General features: G+C 41.8%; 1 protein-coding gene across 1 annotated transcript; it reads left to right on the top strand.

Moving 5' to 3' along the window:
* The first annotated feature begins 567 nt into the window (after positions 1-567).
* On the top strand, positions 568-19780 carry anxa11b (annexin A11b). The gene is made up of 15 exons (XM_072667360.1): positions 568-642; positions 5361-5648; positions 6389-6420; positions 7944-8123; positions 8911-8998; positions 10461-10555; positions 10970-11083; positions 12421-12511; positions 13780-13859; positions 15031-15087; positions 15281-15374; positions 16745-16840; positions 17351-17409; positions 17546-17668; positions 18336-19780. The coding sequence occupies exons 2-15, from the start codon at positions 5372-5374 to the stop codon at positions 18393-18395; spliced, it is 1446 nt and encodes a 481-aa protein (XP_072523461.1). The 5' UTR covers positions 568-642; positions 5361-5371; the 3' UTR covers positions 18396-19780.
* The last annotated feature ends 890 nt before the right edge of the window (positions 19781-20670 follow it).

Genomic DNA, 20670 nt, shown 5'->3' with positions numbered 1-20670 from the left:
CTGAGTAAACTGTACAAAGTTTGGCCTACTAGCCACCTCTCATTACGACCTCCTCCCTACATTGCTCAGGACCTTCAGGAGCCTCAGCTCCCACAACCCACAGTCTGCAATTACAGGCCTGCAGTGGATCATTAAACCCAGACAGCTGGAGCTCAGCTAATGTCCAGAATGTCTCAGTAATAGTGAATACGCTGGCTCTGCCGGACAGTGGGACACTTTGGTGGCCGGTGGTGTGCTTTTAGCTGGAATTTTACACTAAATTGTGAAAAACAATGGAGAGTACACACACACACATACACACACACACACACACACACACACACAATTGTGTGTATATCTGTGCTTGTGTGGAAATTTCCAAACCCATCTGGCTCAGATTATACACCTAGCCTCTGGAAACAACAGCTAATTGTGAGTCATTTGAGCAGTTTGAGGGGATATAAGACGTTTCCCTTGTGGGGGGCAGTCAAAATAATAATAATAAAAAATTGTACATGTTTAATGAGGACCTAGGGTCCCCACAAAGAGACAAAAACTGACGTGTACACACACACACACCGCCCCAAACACACCCAGTGCGCTGTAATCAGTGTAAGCTACACTTCCTGCTTCACCGTGAGCTCTCTGTTTGGCAGCAGAATAGTAAGTTCCTCCATTTTTTAATCTTTATAACACTGCATTAGCGTTTTATCGCTTTACGACACGTAATGAAGCCCCGTTTCTCTGTCTGTACCGTGTTTGTGTCGCCTGCCCGCAGTGCTCGGGCGGAAACGCTGGGTTTTAGCTGTGTAGCGTTATAAATAACCTTGCGACTGAGATTAAGGTCATTTTAGGCTGTTAAAAGGCACTTTTGCGCTTCCTCTAAATATCTGAGGACTTTTGGCGGTGTGTTTGGGCCATTTCTAGCTCTTCTGTGTTTGTTATGTAAGTTAGGACGAGCTTCGGAGTCGAACTCTCCGTTCCACCTTAAGAGCGGCGCTGGCTGCACTGGAGCGTCACCAGCGCCGGAGGCAAACTGCTGCACGATTTAAGGTGGAACGGAGAGTTCGCTAAGTTAGGGTGGATACTGGGCTGCAGCGGTGAAGCGGCTCCCGTGCCGCGGTAACTGTGCCTGTGCGCCTCGGACTGTGAGCCCGAACCTTTCGATACGAAATGAAACCGTGAAATATCACAAATGACCGATTTTTATTATTAGAGCTTTATTCGCATTTACGTTATTAAAGGACGAGATTGCGGAGGAATACGTGTGACGTCACGGTCACGTGACTTTTACAGTAGCGGCCACAGCAGCCGAGGGGTAATTAATAAAAGTCCCATAGTGGTGAATTTACACTAATATAAAATAATAATAATAATAATAAAATAAGTTACAATTATTTAAAATAATAACATTATTAATAATAATAAAACAACAAACATACATTTTATAATAAATAAGAGCAGGTTGGACAGTGTGAAAGGGGTAGATAGAGCTGCAGATATGGCTGTATTTGTTTATTTTATATTTATATATATATATATATATATATATATATATATATAATTTATTTTCTAGTTCTATAAATATAAATATTCTGTTATACATATAATTTGTTTATATATCATTTCAGTGCAGTCCATAATATTCCATAATGTTTACACTATAATAGGGCAAAAACCTAGATAACATGATTTATAAGGTTGCAATTAAAAGAGATATTTTAATATTTTTTAAATGTTTTTTTCTCTAAGAAACTCATTAAGTTGTAAGAACTTGTTCTGTTTATAAGGTGAAAGAATATACGCCTGTATACATCCATAAATACAAACTTGATTCAACCAAAAAAAAAAAAAAAACCAGCACATGGAAACAGAATGAGCTAAACGTTCATTAAATGTCTGTTTAATGGAAATGGTTTTGGTTATGACTGGATTTTACTGATTGTTTAAACATTTGGTTTCGTAACAAATTATGCAAAAACTGGTTCTATGTAAGAAAAAAAAAGTAAAATAATTAATTAAAATTTTTAGATGTTATCTACTGAAGTAGTTAACATCTGGCTAACGTCAGCTAGATGAGTTACAATCTGGCTAACATCAGCTAATTTAGTGAACATCTGGCTAACATCAGCTAATTTAGTGAACATCTGGCTAACATCAGCTTATTTAGTGAACATCTGGCTAACATCAGCTAATTTAGTAAACATCTGGCTAACATCACATGGAAACAGAGAGAGCTGAAAGTTCATTAAATGTCGGTTTAATTATAATAACTGGTTCTGACTGGATTTTACTGGCTGTTTAGATGTTTGGCTTCTGAACAAATTAAGCAATAAATAAATAAATAAAAGTAAATTTATGGCGTTTAGCCGAAGCTCTTCTCCAGAGCGGCTTACAGTGTAACTCGTATTTCAGAGGTGGGCCAGTGCAGTGTTAGGAGTGTTGCTCAGGGACTCTTATTGGTGTAGTGCAGCACCCAGTCACCCAGACCGGGAATCAGGTGCCAGTACTGATATCACTGCGCTAATCTGGGCCCTTAGCCTGGTTTACGGTACCGTACGCATCACCTACAGCTTCCTGAGCAGCGGTAGCTCTCCCAGCCGTGGAGCCATAAACTGATCAGAACAGTCAGTCTCAGTGTTCAGCCCCTCCCTGGAGAGTCACCGTCCCTCAGATCTTAGTGTGACCTGTCATCTGCTGTATATGAGGGTGTATTAATCACGTAAAAGCCTTGTATCTCCAGTTTTGTCTTTGTCTTTTCTCCACAATATGAATCTGGCAGTGGCTCTGTATACTGGATCTGTGTCAGTTAGAGCTGATCACGTCTACCCTAACGTCAGCTAGAGCTGATCACGTCTACCCTAACGTCAGCTAGAGCGGTTCACGTCTACCCTAACGTCAGCTAGAGCGGTTCACGTCTACCCTAACGTCAGCTAGAGCGGTTCACGTCTACCCTAACGTCAGCTAGAGCGGATCACGTCTACCCTAACGTCAGCTAGAGCGGATCACGTCTACCCTAACGTCAGCTAGAGCGGTTCACGTCTACCCTAACGTCAGCTAGAGCGGTTCACGTCTACCCTAACGTCAGCTAGAGCGGTTCACGTCTACCCTAACGTCAGCTAGAGCGGTTCACGTCTACCCTAACGTCAGCTAGAGCGGTTCACGTCTACCCTAACGGCAGCTAGAGCTGATCATGTCTACCCTAACGGCAGCTAGAGCGGTTCACGTCTACCCTAACGGCAGCTAGAGCGGTTCACGTCTACCCTAACGGCAGCTAGAGCGGTTCACGTCTACCCTAACGGCAGCTAGAGCGGTTCACGTCTACCCTAACGGCAGCTAGAGCGGTTCACGTCTACCCTAACGGCAGCTAGAGCGGTTCACGTCTACCCTAACGGCAGCTAGAGCGGTTCACGTCTACCTTAACGTCAGCTAGAGCGGTTCACGTCTACCCTAACGTCAGCTAGAGCGGTTCACGTCTACCCTAACGTCAGCTAGAGCGGTTCACGTCTACCCTAACGGCAGCTAGAGCGGTTCACGTCTACCCTAACGGCAGCTAGAGCGGTTCACGTCTACCCTAACGGCAGCTAGAGCGGTTCACGTCTACCCTAACGGCAGCTAGAGCGGTTCACGTCTACCCTAACGGCAGCTAGAGCGGTTCACGTCTACCTTAACGTCAGCTAGAGCTGATCACGTCTACCCTAACGTCAGCTAGAGCGGTTCACGTCTACCCTAACGTCAGCTAGAGCTGATCACGTCTACCCTAAAGGCAGCTAGAGCGGTTCACGTCTACCCTAACGTCAGCTAGAGCTGATCACGTCTACCCTAACGGCAGCTAGAGCGGTTCACGTCTACCCTAACGTCAGCTAGAGCTGATCACGTCTACCCTAATGTCAGCTAGAGCTGATCACGTCTACCCTAACGTCAGCTAGAGCGGTTCACGTCTACCCTAACGGCAGCTAGAGCGGTTCACGTCTACCCTAACGTCAGCTAGAGCTGATCACGTCTACCTTAACGTCAGCTAGAGCTGATCACGTCTACCCTAACGTCAGCTAGAGCGGTTCACGTCTACCCTAACGTCAGCTAGAGCTGATCACGTCTACCCTAACGGCAGCTAGAGCGGTTCACGTCTACCCTAACGTCAGCTAGAGCTGATCACGTCTACCCTAACGGCAGCTAGAGCGGTTCACGTCTACCCTAACGGCAGCTAGAGCGGATCACGTCTACCCTAACGGCAGCTAGAGCGGATCACGTCTACCCTAACGTCAGCTAGAGCGGTTCACGTCTACCCTAACGGCAGCTAGAGCTGATCACGTCTACCCTAACGGCAGCTAGAGCGGTTCACGTCTACCTTAACGTCAGCTAGAGCTGATCACGTCTACCTTAACGTCAGCTAGAGCTGATCACGTCTACCTTAACGTCAGCTAGAGCTGATCACGTCTACCCTAACGGCAGCTAGAGCTGATCACGTCTACCCTAACGGCAGCTAGAGCGGTTCACGTCTACCCTAACGGCAGCTAGAGCGGTTCACGTCTACCCTAACGGCAGCTAGAGCGGTTCACGTCTACCCTAACGGCAGCTAGAGCGGTTCACGTCTACCCTAACGGCAGCTAGAGCGGATCACGTCTACCCTAACGTCAGCTAGAGCGGTTCACGTCTACCCTAACGTCAGCTAGAGCGGTTCACGTCTACCCTAACGTCAGCTAGAGCGGATCACGTCTACCCTAACGTCAGCTAGAGCGGTTCACGTCTACCCTAACGTCAGCTAGAGCGGATCACGTCTACCCTAACGTCAGCTAGAGCGGTTCACGTCTACCCTAACGTCAGCTAGAGCGGTTCACGTCTACCCTAACGTCAGCTAGAGCGGTTCACGTCTACCCTAACGTCAGCTAGAGCGGATCACGTCTACCCTAACGTCAGCTAGAGCGGTTCACGTCTACCCTAACGTCAGCTAGAGCGGATCACGTCTACCCTAACGTCAGCTAGAGCGGATCACGTCTACCCTAACGTCAGCTAGAGCGGATCACGTCTACCCTAACGTCAGCTAGAGCTGATCACGTCTAGCCTAACGGCAGCTAGAGCTGATCACGTCTACCCTAACGTCAGCTAGAGCTGATCACGTCTACCCTAACGTCAGCTAGAGCGGTTCACGTCTACCCTAACGTCAGCTAGAGCGGATCACGTCTACCCTAACGTCAGCTAGAGCGGATCACGTCTACCCTAACGTCAGCTAGAGCGGATCACGTCTACCCTAACGGCAGCTAGAGCGGTTCACGTCTACCCTAACGTCAGCTAGAGCGGTTCACGTCTACCCTAACGTCAGCTAGAGCGGATCACGTCTGGCTACTTTCTACTAACTTACTCTCTAAATCTCTCTCCCCCAGACTTTCCCGACATGAGTTACCCCGGATACCCTTCTGGACCAGGTGGCTACCCACCCCAGGGTGGGGGTTACCCACCTCAGCCGGGCATGTACCCTCCACAAGCCGGGGGATACCCTCCGCAGGCCGGAGGGTACCCTCCCCAGCCCGGTTACCCTCCAGCAGCAGGGGGTTACCCACCTCAGCCCGGTGGATATCCCGCCCAGCCCGGGGGATACCCAGGCTACCCTCCGCAGGGTGGGGGCTATCCACAGGGTCAACCTGGAGCCTATCCAACCATGCCTCCTGCAGGTAAGAGCAGAAATGACATCACGTCACGTGACCGCTTTCCCCTCCCCTTCCTCTTACAGCAGACACAAAGGCTGTGTCCCAAACCGCACACTCCCTCACTAAATAGTGTATGAAAGTGATTTTGGAGCATTTCTATTGGTCCATTCATTATGAAATGGACCAATGCCAATGCCAGTCACGTTATGTCAAATATGAATATTCATTACATCGTATTTTCATAAATAATTGAATGTAAGAATCAAATTTTTGAGAATTTTAAACAGTTTTGTAATACACTATATGGACAAAAGTATTGGGACGCCTGTTCTGACATTCTGAAAGAGTTTCTCCTGCTTTTGTTGGAGTAACTGTCTCTACTGTCCAGAGAAGAAGACTTTCTACTAGATTATATATAGGCTGAGCATTGCTGTGAGGATTTGATTGTATTCAGTGACAAGATAGTGAGGTCATCATGTTGGATGATCACCACCCCACCAGTGCTGCTGGGGGGCTTTATACCCCTCTAGCCCACGCCTGGCATTAGGCAGCATGGTGCCAATAGGGTCATGATGTTGATCTGCTCCAGAGAGTCCTATTCTATTGGCAGTACTTCTTCTCTACAGGGACTAGATTACTTATGTGTGTGCATTTGTGTGTCCATAAACTTTTGGACATATTGTGTACATAATTACTCCTGAGTCTGTTGCTCTGCTTGTTCTTTGTCCAGATATGAACTTGTGTCATTCTGGGTGTGTTTACAGGTGGGTGGGGAGGCCAGCCTGGCTATGGAGTTGTGAGTATTCCCCACGTCTATAAATGTTGTGTACTGAAGAGCTAACTGTGTGAATGTCCTGATTCAGCGTTTAGCGCAACAATTCCCATCTGTTGGTATTAATATGGAGTATCGGCTTCTGTAACATGGTCACGTGTAAACACTGGGTTACTCTTTTTTAATGACTAAAACAAGAGTAACATTGATGTTTATTAGGATCTAATCACGGATTGGACTGATCTGATGGTTCAGCAGACGGTTTAAAATGCTGTATCTGTAGTTTTCAACAGGACAGAAGCTGGCCAGAACCTCAGATACTGGTCCAGGTTTTGTCAAGAATAGTTCCAGACCTGCAGACTGCTCTTCATTGAAATGTACCAGGGTGGGACTAAAGTCCACTGAAATGCCCCTGAATCGGAAATACAGTCCATTAAAATTTATCAAGTGCATTGAAATGCACCTACATTAAATATATGAGCTATTTCTATATATATTAAATCGACATATATATATTTCTGAGCTAAATATATATTTAATTCTGCATTAGTTTGAGTCAAACAAACTTTTGCTGAATCTGCACTAATTCTTTTGAGAGTGTTCTTTAAGATTGTACTAGTTTTACTTAAAAAAAAATATTCAGGACTTTTGTTGGACTGTAAAAATTGCTCTATTCTTCCTCTGGAAAGTGACTTGAATTTTACATTGTTCTAAATGTTTACATTGTTAGATTATCAAATGTGAAGCACTTTATTTATTTTACTTGAGTTATTTAACCTCTTGTGGTTGAGGTTTTATTTTGGCTGTAAAGCTGTTAAAACTAAAGTATTGTAATATATATGCTACAGAATAGAGCCCTGTGCATCCGTTTAAAGAATCGATTTGATTCGATTCGATTCAAGATTATTTTCATTATTTTTAAAGAAATCATTTTAATTTCTAACACGTTCACATTAGAGTTATCTAAAAATGAATTGTTAGATTTATTGACTAATCGAAAATAAGAGTCGTTAGATTAATCAATAATAAATGAATCATTAGGTGCAGCCCTGAACAGCAGTATGTTGTTCCATGGGGGAACATTTCCAAAGCAAATGTCCTTCACAGGCAGCAGTAGAGTTTATTTCCTCTAATATAAACTACAGCAAAGAGATAAGCTGGAGATACAGAAATAAAGTGATCAATTATATTGAATTTAAATATTAATGGCGTCAGTCTATGAAAAGTAAAGTTTAATGGTGTTAATCACAACAATATTCTGTGATTAATTCTATATAAAAAAAATCAAGTTGAAATGCTTGCTTATGATTTTATAAGCAGGAGAACCAATAAACTAATGTTCCTAATAAACTGTCTAAAGGAATTTGTTTATTTGTCTTATAAGATCTCAGTGTAGTTTAGAGAAATGGAACGGTCTGAAACATGACTAAGCTCCAACACAGAAGCTTTAACAGAGAAAAAGCTCCAATAATAATAATAATAATAATAATAATAACTATAACTTCATAAGTCCACTGATGATTGTTCTGTGTTTTTTCTTCGAGCAGCCAGGAGGAGGAATGCCCCAGGGTTACCCCGGCGGTCCTGCGCCAGGGCAGCAGCCCATGCCAGCTTACCCAGGGGCCGCGCCAGTCCCCAACCCATCCATGCCCAGCATGCCTGGATATGGAGGCGGAGCGCCAGCTGGACCCGGCGCACCTGCAGGACCAGCAATACCTGCTGTTAATGTAAGGAGAAACATAATGTGATAATATATGTGATAGGCCAGTATCCAAATACACACTATATGTCCAAATAATTGTGGACACCCCTTCTAATGAATGCATTCGGCTTCTTTAAGTGCACCCATTGCTGCTGACACTGTGATACACCACCGTGATACACCACTGTGCCACCACTCCCCCGATCTCTTTTAAAATAAGCCACAGTCGGCTGTATCTGAACCCCCGGCGGACGCGTTTCTCCCTCCATGTTACAGATTAACACCTGCCCCTCCGTCAGTGTGTTGACTCAGGGTGGGAGTGATGTTTATGCAGCGATGGGGAAATGCTAACATGGCTGTCTGAGCCAGTGTTAGCATCTGCCAGAGTCTGTCCTGTTGGGACATTTCATTTGAACAGTATGTTTTGATGGAGATCACTGATGATGTTTTTTAAATCTCTTTTTAAATGTGGTCTTAGTTTAATACTGAGTATCATAAGGATTTAAGCCTATTTCCGTGCCATTCCCGTACCTGCAGGACCTGCAGTACTTCTGCTGACGTACGGTCAGCATCCTATCCTGTAATCTTATAGTCCAGACTACTGACATCCTGCTATATGATAGGCCAGGGTCCAAATTGACACTGTGTCCAAATACTTATGGACACCCCTTCTAATGAATGTGTGGAGCAAGGGAGCTGTGTTCTCTGAAATGTCGTAGATAGCGAATATGGAAACAGGAAGGTGGTGTTAATATTATGGTGGATTTGTATTGTTTACAGTGTTGTAACACTTGTCTGTGGTTATTTTCCAGCGCGGTTTCCGTGGCACCATAAAGGATTATCCTGGCGCTGACCCTCTCAGAGACGTGGAGGTTCTCCGTAAAGCCATGAAGGGCTTCGGTGAGTTAAAGCTACCAGAAATACACAGAGTCAAAAAAATGCAGAAACTACACACTGCAGATTCATACTGGATTATAAGAACTCCACTATTACTACTGTCAGACTGTAAACTACACACTCCAGATTCATACTGGATTATAATAACTCCACTATTACTACTGTCAGACTGTAAACTACACACTCCAGATTCATACTGGATTATTATAACTCCACTATTACTACTGTCAGACTGTATAAACTACACACTGCAGATTCATACTGGATTATAAGAACTCCACTATTACTACTGTCAGACTGTAAACTACACACTGCAGATTCATACTGGATTATAAGAACTCCACTATTACTACTGTCAGACTGTAAACTACACACTGCAGCTTCATACTGGATTATAAGAACTCCACTATACCTACTGTCAGACTGTAAACTACACACTGCAGGTTCATACTGGATTATAATAACTCTACTATTACTACTGTCAGACTGTAAACTACACACTGCAGATTCATACTGGATTATAATAACTCCACTATTACTACTGTCAGACTGTAAACTACACACTGCAGATTCATACTGGATTATAATAACTCCACTATTACTACTGTCAGACTGTAAACTACACACTGCAGATTCATACTGGATTATTATAACTCCACTATTACTACTGTCAGACTGTAAACTACACACTGCAGATTCATACTGGATTATTATAACTCCACTATTACTACTGTCAGACTGTATAAACTACACACTGCAGATTCATACTGGATTATAAGAACTCCACTATTACTACTGTCAGACTGTAAACTACACACTCCAGATTCATACTGGATTATAAGAACTCCACTATTACTACTGTCAGACTGTAAACTACACACTCCAGATTCATACTGGATTATTATAACTCCACTATTACTACTGTCAGACTGTAAACTACACACTGCAGATTCATACTGGATTATAATAACTCTACTATTACTACTGTCAGACTGTAAACTACACACTGCAGATTCATACTGGATTATAATAACTCCACTATTACTACTGTCAGACTGTAAACTACACACTGCAGATTCATACTGGATTATAATAACTCCACTATTACTACTGTCAGACTGTAAACTACACACTGCAGATTCATACTGGATTATAATAACTCCACTATTACTACTGTCAGACTGTAAACTACACACTGCAGATTCATACTGGATTATTATAACTCCACTATTACTACTGTCAGACTGTAAACTACACACTGCAGATTCATACTGGATTATTATAACTCCACTATTACTACTGTCAGACTGTATAAACTACACACTGCAGATTTATACTGGATTATAATAACTCCACTATTACTACTGTCAGACTGTATAAACTACACACTGCAGATTCATACTGGATTATAAGAACTTCACAGTAATTTGGCTTCATTCTAATGTGTTTGTTGTTTATTTTGCAGGCACTGATGAGAATGCCATAATCGAGTTGTTGGGGAACCGTTCCAATAAGCAACGGGTGCCGTTGGTCAGAGCTTATAAGACCACCTACGGCAAGGTGAGACCAGCAGCTGCCGTTAGTGATGGTGGAACATCTGCGTACAGAAATACTGATCACCTGTTTTTATTATTTAAATAAATGGCTGCAAATTGAGCCTGACCACTGTTCAACTTCATAATATATATATATATATATACACTGTATGCATGTACCAGTCAAACATTTGGCCATACCTTCTCATAGTTATTATTTATTTGTATTATAATTTTCTATGTTGTGTGTATATATATATATATGTATATATATATTATACGTATATACATATATAGATTATACACACAGATTATACACAGATATATATATATACTTGCTGCATATGTATAAAAACATCTGAAGCTTGTCTCATCTAGCTCAGTCACTGATCCTGTGTGTGGAGTGTTTCTGAGTCCTTTATCTCTGTCGGTTCCCCAGGATCTGGTCAGTGACCTGAAGTCGGAGTTGACCGGGAATTTTGAGCAGCTGGTGCTGGCCATGGTAAAGAGTCCAGGAGAGTACGATGCCTACGAGCTGCATCACGCTATATCAGTAAGTCTCCACCAATCAGAGAAGCTTGTAATTAAGGCTTTCGGGTTTTACATTTATTTGTTTAGCAGACACACTTATCTAGAACCATTTACAACAGCAGAACTGATATACAGTCTAATGCAAACATTCTGCAGCATAATTATTCATAATTATTCAATTCAATTATTCATAATTGTAACATATAACAATAACATTCTGAAGCATAATTACTGATTTACAGAAAGTGACGGCACTGGTATAAAAGTATGTTTGTTTTATTTACCCTAATAAGAAAAATTCAGTAAATTAAGAAAATCAACAACGTGTCCTTTGACCGAGACGCCCAAATCTTAAGCTCATCTGAACAAAACTATTAGACTGTATAAATGTTATATGTTAATGGTGCTATTCAGAGTATTATTCTTTATTAGTAGAGTGCCTTTAGTCAAAATTTAACCATATTAATGATAAAAACAGTAGCTGTATGGAAATTATATATATATTATATATGTATTTCATACATCATTATGAGCCCTATTTCAGCTATGTTTTGTCGAGCAGTCAACTGTGCAGATTGATTTTCTGATGTTTCTAATAAAACGGCCAGAGAGTTTATTAGGCCACTTTATTTGAAACGGATATGGTTGTTTTACCTTTACTAAAAAGCCAATGAGGAGCCTGTTTTAACAATGTAGGGTGAACTATAAGTAACAGTAACAGTAGAAAGAATATAAGGAAAGGACAAAATGCACAACTAGAGCAGAGACCGAAATCAATAATATAATTAGCTGACCAGAAGACATGAACAGAGTGAAATAAAGAAATTAGGGTGAAAGCAATAAATCACAGTGCAAAATAACAATCATTAAAAAAAATACAGAAAATGATGGAGATCCATAAATCAGAACTCGCCGCGTTACTCAGAGCAGATCCTCTCCTGCTGGGACCTGCCCCACACCACAGACTTCAAACGAAACCCACCTGCAGGACAGGATAGCCGGGACAGGGCCATTGTGAAACGAAAAGGCCTCGTGAATGCTGTCTGACCGGAGATAAGGATCTGGGGTGTGTCGTGCTGTAGACTGAACTGCGGGTCGGAAGCAGCCCTGTAGTGTTCAGTGTTCTGCTGGGCTGTGGTTTAGTGAAGTGGACTGCTGAGCTCAGGCCAGGGTGAATGTGGTGCTTTGCTGGATGTGAATAGGTCCATATCATAGAAATACTTTCAATAATTTGAAGCCGGTGCTATGCGTATATATTTTTTGCGATTTATTTATTTATTTATTTATTTATTTATTTATTTATTTTAATCTGTGCTGCAATCCATCACAAACCCAAGGAATTCGTGTTTTCGTTTATAGGGTGCAGGAACAGACGAAGCCTGTCTGATTGAGATTCTGTCGTCTCGGAACAACGCTGAGATCCGAGAGATCAACCAGATTTATAAAGCAGGTGAGATTAAAACTTTTACTGCTTTATTAAAACACATATCTCATACTTTCACTCACTGGCCATTTTATTGGAAATCCCTACCTTGTGCTTCCACTAACTGGCCACTTTATTGGAAATCCCTACCTTCTGCTTCCACTCACTGGCCACTTTATTGGAAACCCCTACCTTGTGCTTCCAATAACTGGCCACTTTATTGGAAACCCCTACCTTGTGCTTCCACTAACTGGCCACTTTATTGGAAACCCCTACCTTGTGCTTCCACTCACTGGCCACTTTATTAGAAACCCCTACCTTGTGCTTCCACTCACTGGCCACTTTATTAGAAACCCCTACCTTGTGCTTCCACTCACTGGCCACTTTATTAGAAACACCTACCTTGTGCTTCCACTCACTGGCCACTTTATTAGAAACCCCTACCTTGTGCTTCCACTCACTGGCCACTTTATTAGAAACCCCTACCTTGTGCTTCCACTCACTGGCCACTTTATTAGAAACACCTACCTTGTGCTTCCACTCACTGGCCACTTTATTAGAAACCCCTACCTTGTGCTTTCACTCACTGGCCACTTTATTAGAAACGGGGGGCTGATCTGACAGCACTGGAAACTGCTCCCTGAGGGTGTTGCTAAGATAAGTTGCTAAGGTTGTTGCTGAGTAAAGAGTAGGGCTTGGTCTCCCCACTGATTTTCCAGATCGATTCAGTTCAGATTCACAAGGTCCCAATTCAATTTGATTCATTCAGGGATATTTTGGTTACAATAAATAAATAGTGTTAAAATATAAAAATTACAGCGTTTATAAGAAGGAGTGTGTGGCTTGCTGCAGTGCTACGATGAAAAAAAAGATGCAATGCTAATTTTAAAGATCAATGTCGGGCTTACAATACGAATCGATATCAGATCATTCAAATGAAGATCCATTTACATTTAGGGCATTTAGCTGACGCTCTTATCCAGAGCGACTAACAAGGTTACTCGTATTACAGATGTGGGCCAATGTAGTGTTGGGAGTCACTATTATTAGTGTAGCGCGGCATAGTCACCCATGGGAATCGAACCCCAGTCTCCCACGTGGTGTGGTAGCTCACTGGCAGATAGTGGTGTTACCTGTTGCGCCACACCAACCATTTGAATTGTAAAATTGATTTTCTAAACACACCCCTAGTACTTTGATGTGTGAGAGGTGTGTGTGTGTGTGTGTGTGTGTGTGTGTGTGTGTGTGTGTGTGTGTGTGTGTGGAGTTAATAAAGGTGTGTTTCTGTTCTTCAGAGTATAAGAAAACACTGGAGGACGCCATTCAGCATGACACCTCAGGTCATTTCCGCAGACTGCTGGTTTCTCTGTGCCAGGTAAGATCAGATCTGATTATTGAGGTGTCTAATGTGTAATAATCTGATTAGTGAGGTGTCTGTGTAATAATCTGATTAGTGAGGTGTCTAATGTGTAATAATCTGATTAGTGAAGTGTCTAATGTGTAATAATCTGATTAGTGAGGTGTATAAAGTGTAATAATCTGATTAGTGAGGTGCCTAATGTGTAATAATCTGATTTGTGAGGTGTCTAATGTGTAATAATCTGATTTGTGAGGTGTCTAATGTGTAATAATCTGATGAGTGAGGTGTCTAATGTGTAATAATCTGATTAGTGAGGTGCCTAATGTGTAATAATCTGATTTGTGAGGTGTCTAATGTGTAATAATCTGATTTGTGAGGTGTCTAATGTGTAATAATCTGATGAGTGAGGTGTCTAAGGTGTAATAATCTGATTAGTGAGGTGTCTAATGTGTAATAATCTGATTAGTGAGGTGTCTAATGTGTAATAATCTGATTATTGAGGTGTCTAATGTGTAATAATCTGATTAGTGAGGTGTCTAATGTGTAATAATCTGATTAGTGAAGTGTCTGTGTAATAATCTGATTAGTGAAGTGTCTAATGTGTAATAATCTGATTAGTGAGGTGTCTAATGTGTAATAATCTGATTAGTGAGGTGTCTAATGTGTAATAATCTGATTAGTGAGGTGTCTAATGTGTAATAATCTGATTAGTGAGGTTTATAAGGTGTAATAATCTGATTATCAAGGTATATCATTACCATAGTAGAACCCTGCGTAGTAGAAAAAAGGTTCTCTAAGAATCCATACTCACAAAGGTTTCCTTGTATATGAAGAGCAAAGAACCTTTTATTAAGGACGTTCTGATCAAGGTTTTTTATCCCCCGGTCTGATCCGAGTTTCTTAATGCTGGCTATCAGTCGATACCGATCCGATCTACATGTTTCTATAAATCCACAGCAGTAAACAGCAGTAAAATCACTGTATTTTTAGCATGTTAGTATAAAAATATTTTATTTTTATGTTTTTTAATTTATGTTATTATAAAGAATGATTGTATTTTTTATGTTATTTCTGTCTTTGTACTAATTACTAATTAAGTAAAGCTGCTTTGTGACAACAGTTGTAAAAACAAAAAAAAGCGCCATACATGTTCTGGGTAATGTAGGTCATTTTGCCCCTGTTTTAGGGTAACCGTGATGAGAGAGAGACTGTGGACGTTGCATTGGCCAAGCAGGACGCCCAGGTGAGGAATGCTTTGCATAACATGTGCCTACATATTTACATAAACAAACTATAAACACATGAACCCCCAACAGACGTGGGCTAACACTAGAGTAACAACATCTGTAAATATTTAATGCCATTCATTTTAAGCATTTCAATGTGTGTGTGTGTGTGTGTGTGTGTGTGTGTGTGTGTGTGTGTGTGTGTTTTAGAAACTCTATGCTGCAGGAGAGAATAAAGTAGGAACAGATGAGTCTCAGTTTAATGCCATCCTGTGTGCCCGCAGCAAGCCACACCTCAGACAAGGTAACCACAACCTCACACACTGCAGATACACACACACATACTGCAAAGCTTAACACACACTGATTATACACTGCAACACACCCTACACACTAGCTGTAATAGGAAATACAAATTGATTCAATAAAATACAGTAAAAATACCTTGTTTACATAGTTTAAATGTGTTTATTGGTTCTAGAGCTGGGCAATATGACGATATTTTATCATATGGTGATAAATGTTGTTATGGTGATAACCGTAAGCTTTTCTGATCATATGGAGGAGACTGTTATTACTGCTTAATAAACACTGATCAGCTGCAGGGTTCATTACTAACAGTGTAATTAGACTGAAGGGTTCATTAGATGAAGAGCAGCAGATGTTATAGAGTATAAATCACTGTATTCAGTACAGAGAGGATCTGAACAGTAGATTATAAGAATCTGATACTGATGTTTTTAGTCTGTGATCACAGTATTGTGATGTAGTATTTTTACCATATCGCCCAGCCCTAATTGGTTCCACACAAATGAAGTGTGTTACACCAACACAAATTAATTAAGCCTACAATAAACCTACACACAGATTTCATTCGTGTGGAAATTCAGCCTTTTTTGATTCTGTGGTTAGTGATGTATTCATAGCCAGAGCCAGAAGGTAGCACAGACATAGGAGCACCCTGAAACACTAGCATCCCTGTGGCGGGGCGACAGCTCCGGTGTCTCTGTTTACCACATTTCCAGTGTCCATGAACCCCTGCATCTGCAGCCCTACCTGAATGGAAACATTAATTACCAAAAGCTAAACTAAACAGATGAGATTTCAGCCTTGACTCGAAGATCGAGCCTGAAGTTTGCCTGGAAAGGTTAATGTGGCAGCCAGACCCGCCCTCAATTGGTAACTGTGATTGGCTGATCAAGCTGAAAGACGTCTATCAGTTCCGGCCCCCAAAAACACTGATCGGTCCATCTCTGCTGTTTATACATTCACAAGCACTGTACACAAACACATGTCTGTAGTCTATTAATACATTTATATTAGACTCCGGTCTGCGTGCCAAATATTCTGCAGCTAAATAAACGAACCTCTTTCCTTAAATGTAAAAAACAAACAAGCAGTGAATTCAGATGTTTATGTGTATGTTTGTCGGCTGTGAACCAGGAAACAGCAGAAATTTGCTTCTCCTCTGTTTTACAGCCGCTATGAATTACAGTGCTGAGCGTTTTTGCTGATCTGCTGTTCTGTTCACTTCTCATCTGCAACTGATTTGATTTTCCTGACCGTTCAGCGTTTCAGTTCTGCACTGCGTTCCACCCAAATGAAACACGCCATAAACAGATCTGTGTGTAGTTTGTGTTAGTCAGTGTTTGTTGTCTATTTGTGTGTGTGCAGTTTTCCAGGAGTATCAGCAGATGTGCGGTAAGGACATAGAGAAGAGCATCTGCAGAGAGATGTCTGGAGACCTGGAGAGTGGCATGCTGGCAGTGGGTGAGTCCAGAACTCCAACTCCAGGCGTTTACATGTGTAAACAGTGGGTCCATTAAGGACGTTTTCAAGTTAAAGCTATATTACTGATTACATACTAATCTTAATATCCAGTATGAAGCTCTAATAACATTAATATCCAGTATGAAGTTCTAATAATGTTAATATCCAGTATGAAGTTCTAATAGCATTAATATCCAGTATGAAGTTCTAATAACGTTAATATCCAGCATGAAGCTCTGATATCATTAATATCCAGAATGAAGTTCTAATAACATTAATATCCAGTATGAAGCTCTAATAGCATCAATAAATAATTAATAAAAACTTCTTATGAGGGAACCACATGTTTCTGGACCTTAACGATCAGGTGTAATTGATCAGTCATGTCTGAAGTGTCTCTAGATATGAAATTATAGCAGCTGATATTATTGATTATTGAAATTTTGAGACCCTTAATATTAGTACTGGAGTGTGTGTGTTGATGTATCTTTTTTGTTTGTTTTTTCTCAGTGAAATGTCTTAAGAACACACCAGGCTACTTCGCTGAGAGGCTCCACAAGGCTATGAAGGTAGGTATTGAGCGTTGGTATTGAGATCTGATTGATAAACTCTGTGAATTCGTCCGATTGGAGTGATCTGTGGGGTCTAGATAACTCTGAACATTTATTCGTGTGTTTGTTTGTTTGTTTGTTTGTTTGTTTGTAGGGGGCTGGCACTAAGGACCGCACGCTGATCCGTATCATGGTGACCCGCTCCGAGGTGGACATGCTGGACATCAGACAGGAGTACCTCCGCAACTATGGAAAATCTCTGTATACAGAAATATCTGTGAGTACACACACACACACACACACACACACACACACACACACACACACACAATTCTCTCTATACAGATGTGTCCAAAAGTATTTGGACAGTGACACAATTCTGCCTCTGTACACCACCTTAGTGGAAGACTTTCAGCTTTAATTTAAGGAGTTTAATGTATATATATATATATATTGCATTAACCAGGATTTTCAGGAATTACAGCTATGTTTCGGACTCTATACTGCCCTGTTCTCCTCTAGAATGTCTGTTTATGAGGCCGAGAGGACACCAGAGGGCGCTGTGTTTGAACACAGCAGTAAAAACAAAGGATCTGACCTGGCACTGACTTAATGTAGCTCCGGGGTCAGTATTCCTGGACTGACCCCGATCCACTGGACAGTATTTGCTAATGAAATGATGCTCTTTCATATTTGCAGTACTAGAGGACAGGGCAGGCAGTAAAGACAGTCCCGACTGTCTTCATTTAAGGTCCTTATAATTTAAAAAAAGTATTAGCATCTGTAAATAGTACCGATCAGTCGGTCAAGGACAACTCTATAGCTTTTGTGGGCATACACACAGCCTCACACACACTTATCTCCCACATGTTACATTTTAGAGTGGCTTTACACACAGTTGTTTGGGTATTGACAGTAAAATGTGTGTGTGTGTGTGTCTGCAGGGTGACACGTCTGGAGACTATAAGAAGTTGCTGCTGAAGCTGTGTGGAGGAAGTGACTGAGCGAGTGTGAAAGGAAGCCAGACCATCAGATGCCTGCCAATCATCCCTTTACCCACATATCCATGGGCTGCGTTAGCTTTAGCTGCACTGGTGCCAAATTAGCATAGGCATTAGCGTCTCAATACCATAGTGGCCCATGATCCTTTTTTTTTATTAGCATAACAATGCATGAATATAGCTCTCTCTCTCTCTCTATATATATATATATATATATATGTATGTGTATGTAGATTTTGCAGATATACAGATTTTATATACACACAGTGGTGCATGTCAGCATATTGTTTAGTGAAGAATCCTGTGAACGTACATTTTTATATTCCTCTCAAATGATATTAGCTTGTAACCAAAAATGGACCATGTTACGTATACAATCAGCCTCTCATTGCCTTATCACACTTACAACATTCAAATGATCTTTTTAGGATCAACTCTTTTGCTTTTGACACTGAAGGCATCTGTTCATTCCTGCTGTTTCTACACTCACTGGCCACTTTATTGGAAACCCCCTACCTTGTACTTCCACTGACTGGCCAGTTTATTGGAAACCTCTACCTTGTACTTCCACTCATTGGCCACTTTATTGGAAACCCCTAACTTGTACATCTAACTGGCCCCTGTATTGGAAACCCCTACCTTGTACTTCCACTGACTGGCCAGTTTATTGGAAACCCCTACCTTGTACATCTAAGTGGCCCCTATATTGGAAACACCTACCTTGTACTTCCACTCACTGTCCAGTCTATTGAAAGCCCCTCCTTTGTATTATCATTCACTGGCCACTTTATTGGAAACTCCTTGATTGTACTGGTCACTTTATTAGAAGCGTATACCTTGCTTCCAGCCATTGACCACTTTACTAGAAGCCCCTTTCTTATACTATCAATCAACTGGCCGTTTTATTGGAAACCCGGTTCGTTCACTGGACGCTGTTTGGTAAACTCCTACCTTCTGTGGTGTAGGGGTTTCTGATAAAGTGGCCAGGGAGTGTTTTTGTGTTCACAGATGATGATCAGTGTCCTTTGAAATTATTCCACTAATTTGTTTCTGATTAATAATAATAATAATAATATTAATATTAATAATAATAATTCATGCTCATTCTTTTTCTCCTGAGTAAACCCGAATGCTGTGCTGTTGTTCCTCCAGTAGAGGGCGGTCCAGTCCGCTCTCCCTCAGCTTGTCCATTCCCCAGCCTAGGCGCTGTCTCAGGGCTTTAATAACCACTCTGTTCGCCCCCTGCTGGTGTAGTTCGCTGTTCTCCACTCCGCACACTGTGTTTACTAAAGCCGCTGGTCGTGTACTAACTCCAGGCCTGTTCCTCCACCTGGCTCTGATGAAGACGAGTTCGGAGTGAAGAAGAATAAACCATGCTCACTCTCAAAGCCCGTCTGATGAGTCCGACTCTCTGTGTGTGTGTGTGTGTGTGTGTGTGTGTGCGCACACTAAATTCTATCAGAATAATCACTAATAATATCACTCCTACAGAAAGTGGTGGTGGTTCTCCATCACTGTGTTCATCATTAGAACATCTCCAAAGTTCTCCTCTCTCATGGAGTCTAGTATTATTTAGAGTTCTCCTCAGATCAACACCTGGTTTGGTGGTAAATCAGGGCTTAATGATGGTCAATCAGGTGAGCTGCTGCTGCTGCTGATAGAACTGTACATCCACAAGGTGGAGTGACTAGGTAGGCGTGTCTTATAGAGAGTAGACAGACAGTGTTTAAGCACTCCAGCAGCACTGCTGTGTCTGATCCACTCGCCACCATCAGGTCAGTCAGTGTCACTGCAGTGCTGAGAATGACTGACCACCACCCAAACACTACAGTCTGCTCTGTGGTGGTCCGTCCTGTAGGGTCCTGAGAGACCATTGAAGAACAAACGGGGAGAGAGGAGGAGGCTGATAACAGAGTCTGCAGAGAAACAGATGGACACAGGCTGGACTTATAGAAGCACACAGTGCTGCTGTAGGGTGGACAGTAGAAACATGGAGGTGAGGTGGTACTAATGAACTGGCTGGTCGGATTATTTATATGGACAGATAGAGAGATGGAAGGACAGACCTGCTGGAGTAAAACTGGAGCAGTGTGTGTGTGTGTGTGTGTCAGTTTGTCTGGCTCTGATCAATAGTGTCTGAGTATTGATTGACACTGATGGGGAAACAGTATTTGGGTTAGCATTTACATGATCATTAGATCTGCACTTCCAGTCTTCTGTTCTGACTCCCCTGTGTGTGTGTGTGTGTGTGTGTGTGTGTGTGTGTGTGTGTAAACAC

Source organism: Salminus brasiliensis, chromosome 22 (genome assembly GCF_030463535.1).
Source record: "Salminus brasiliensis chromosome 22, fSalBra1.hap2, whole genome shotgun sequence".
Lineage (NCBI taxonomy): Eukaryota > Metazoa > Chordata > Actinopteri > Characiformes > Bryconidae > Salminus > Salminus brasiliensis.
This window is presented reverse-complemented; position numbering and strand designations above follow the sequence as displayed.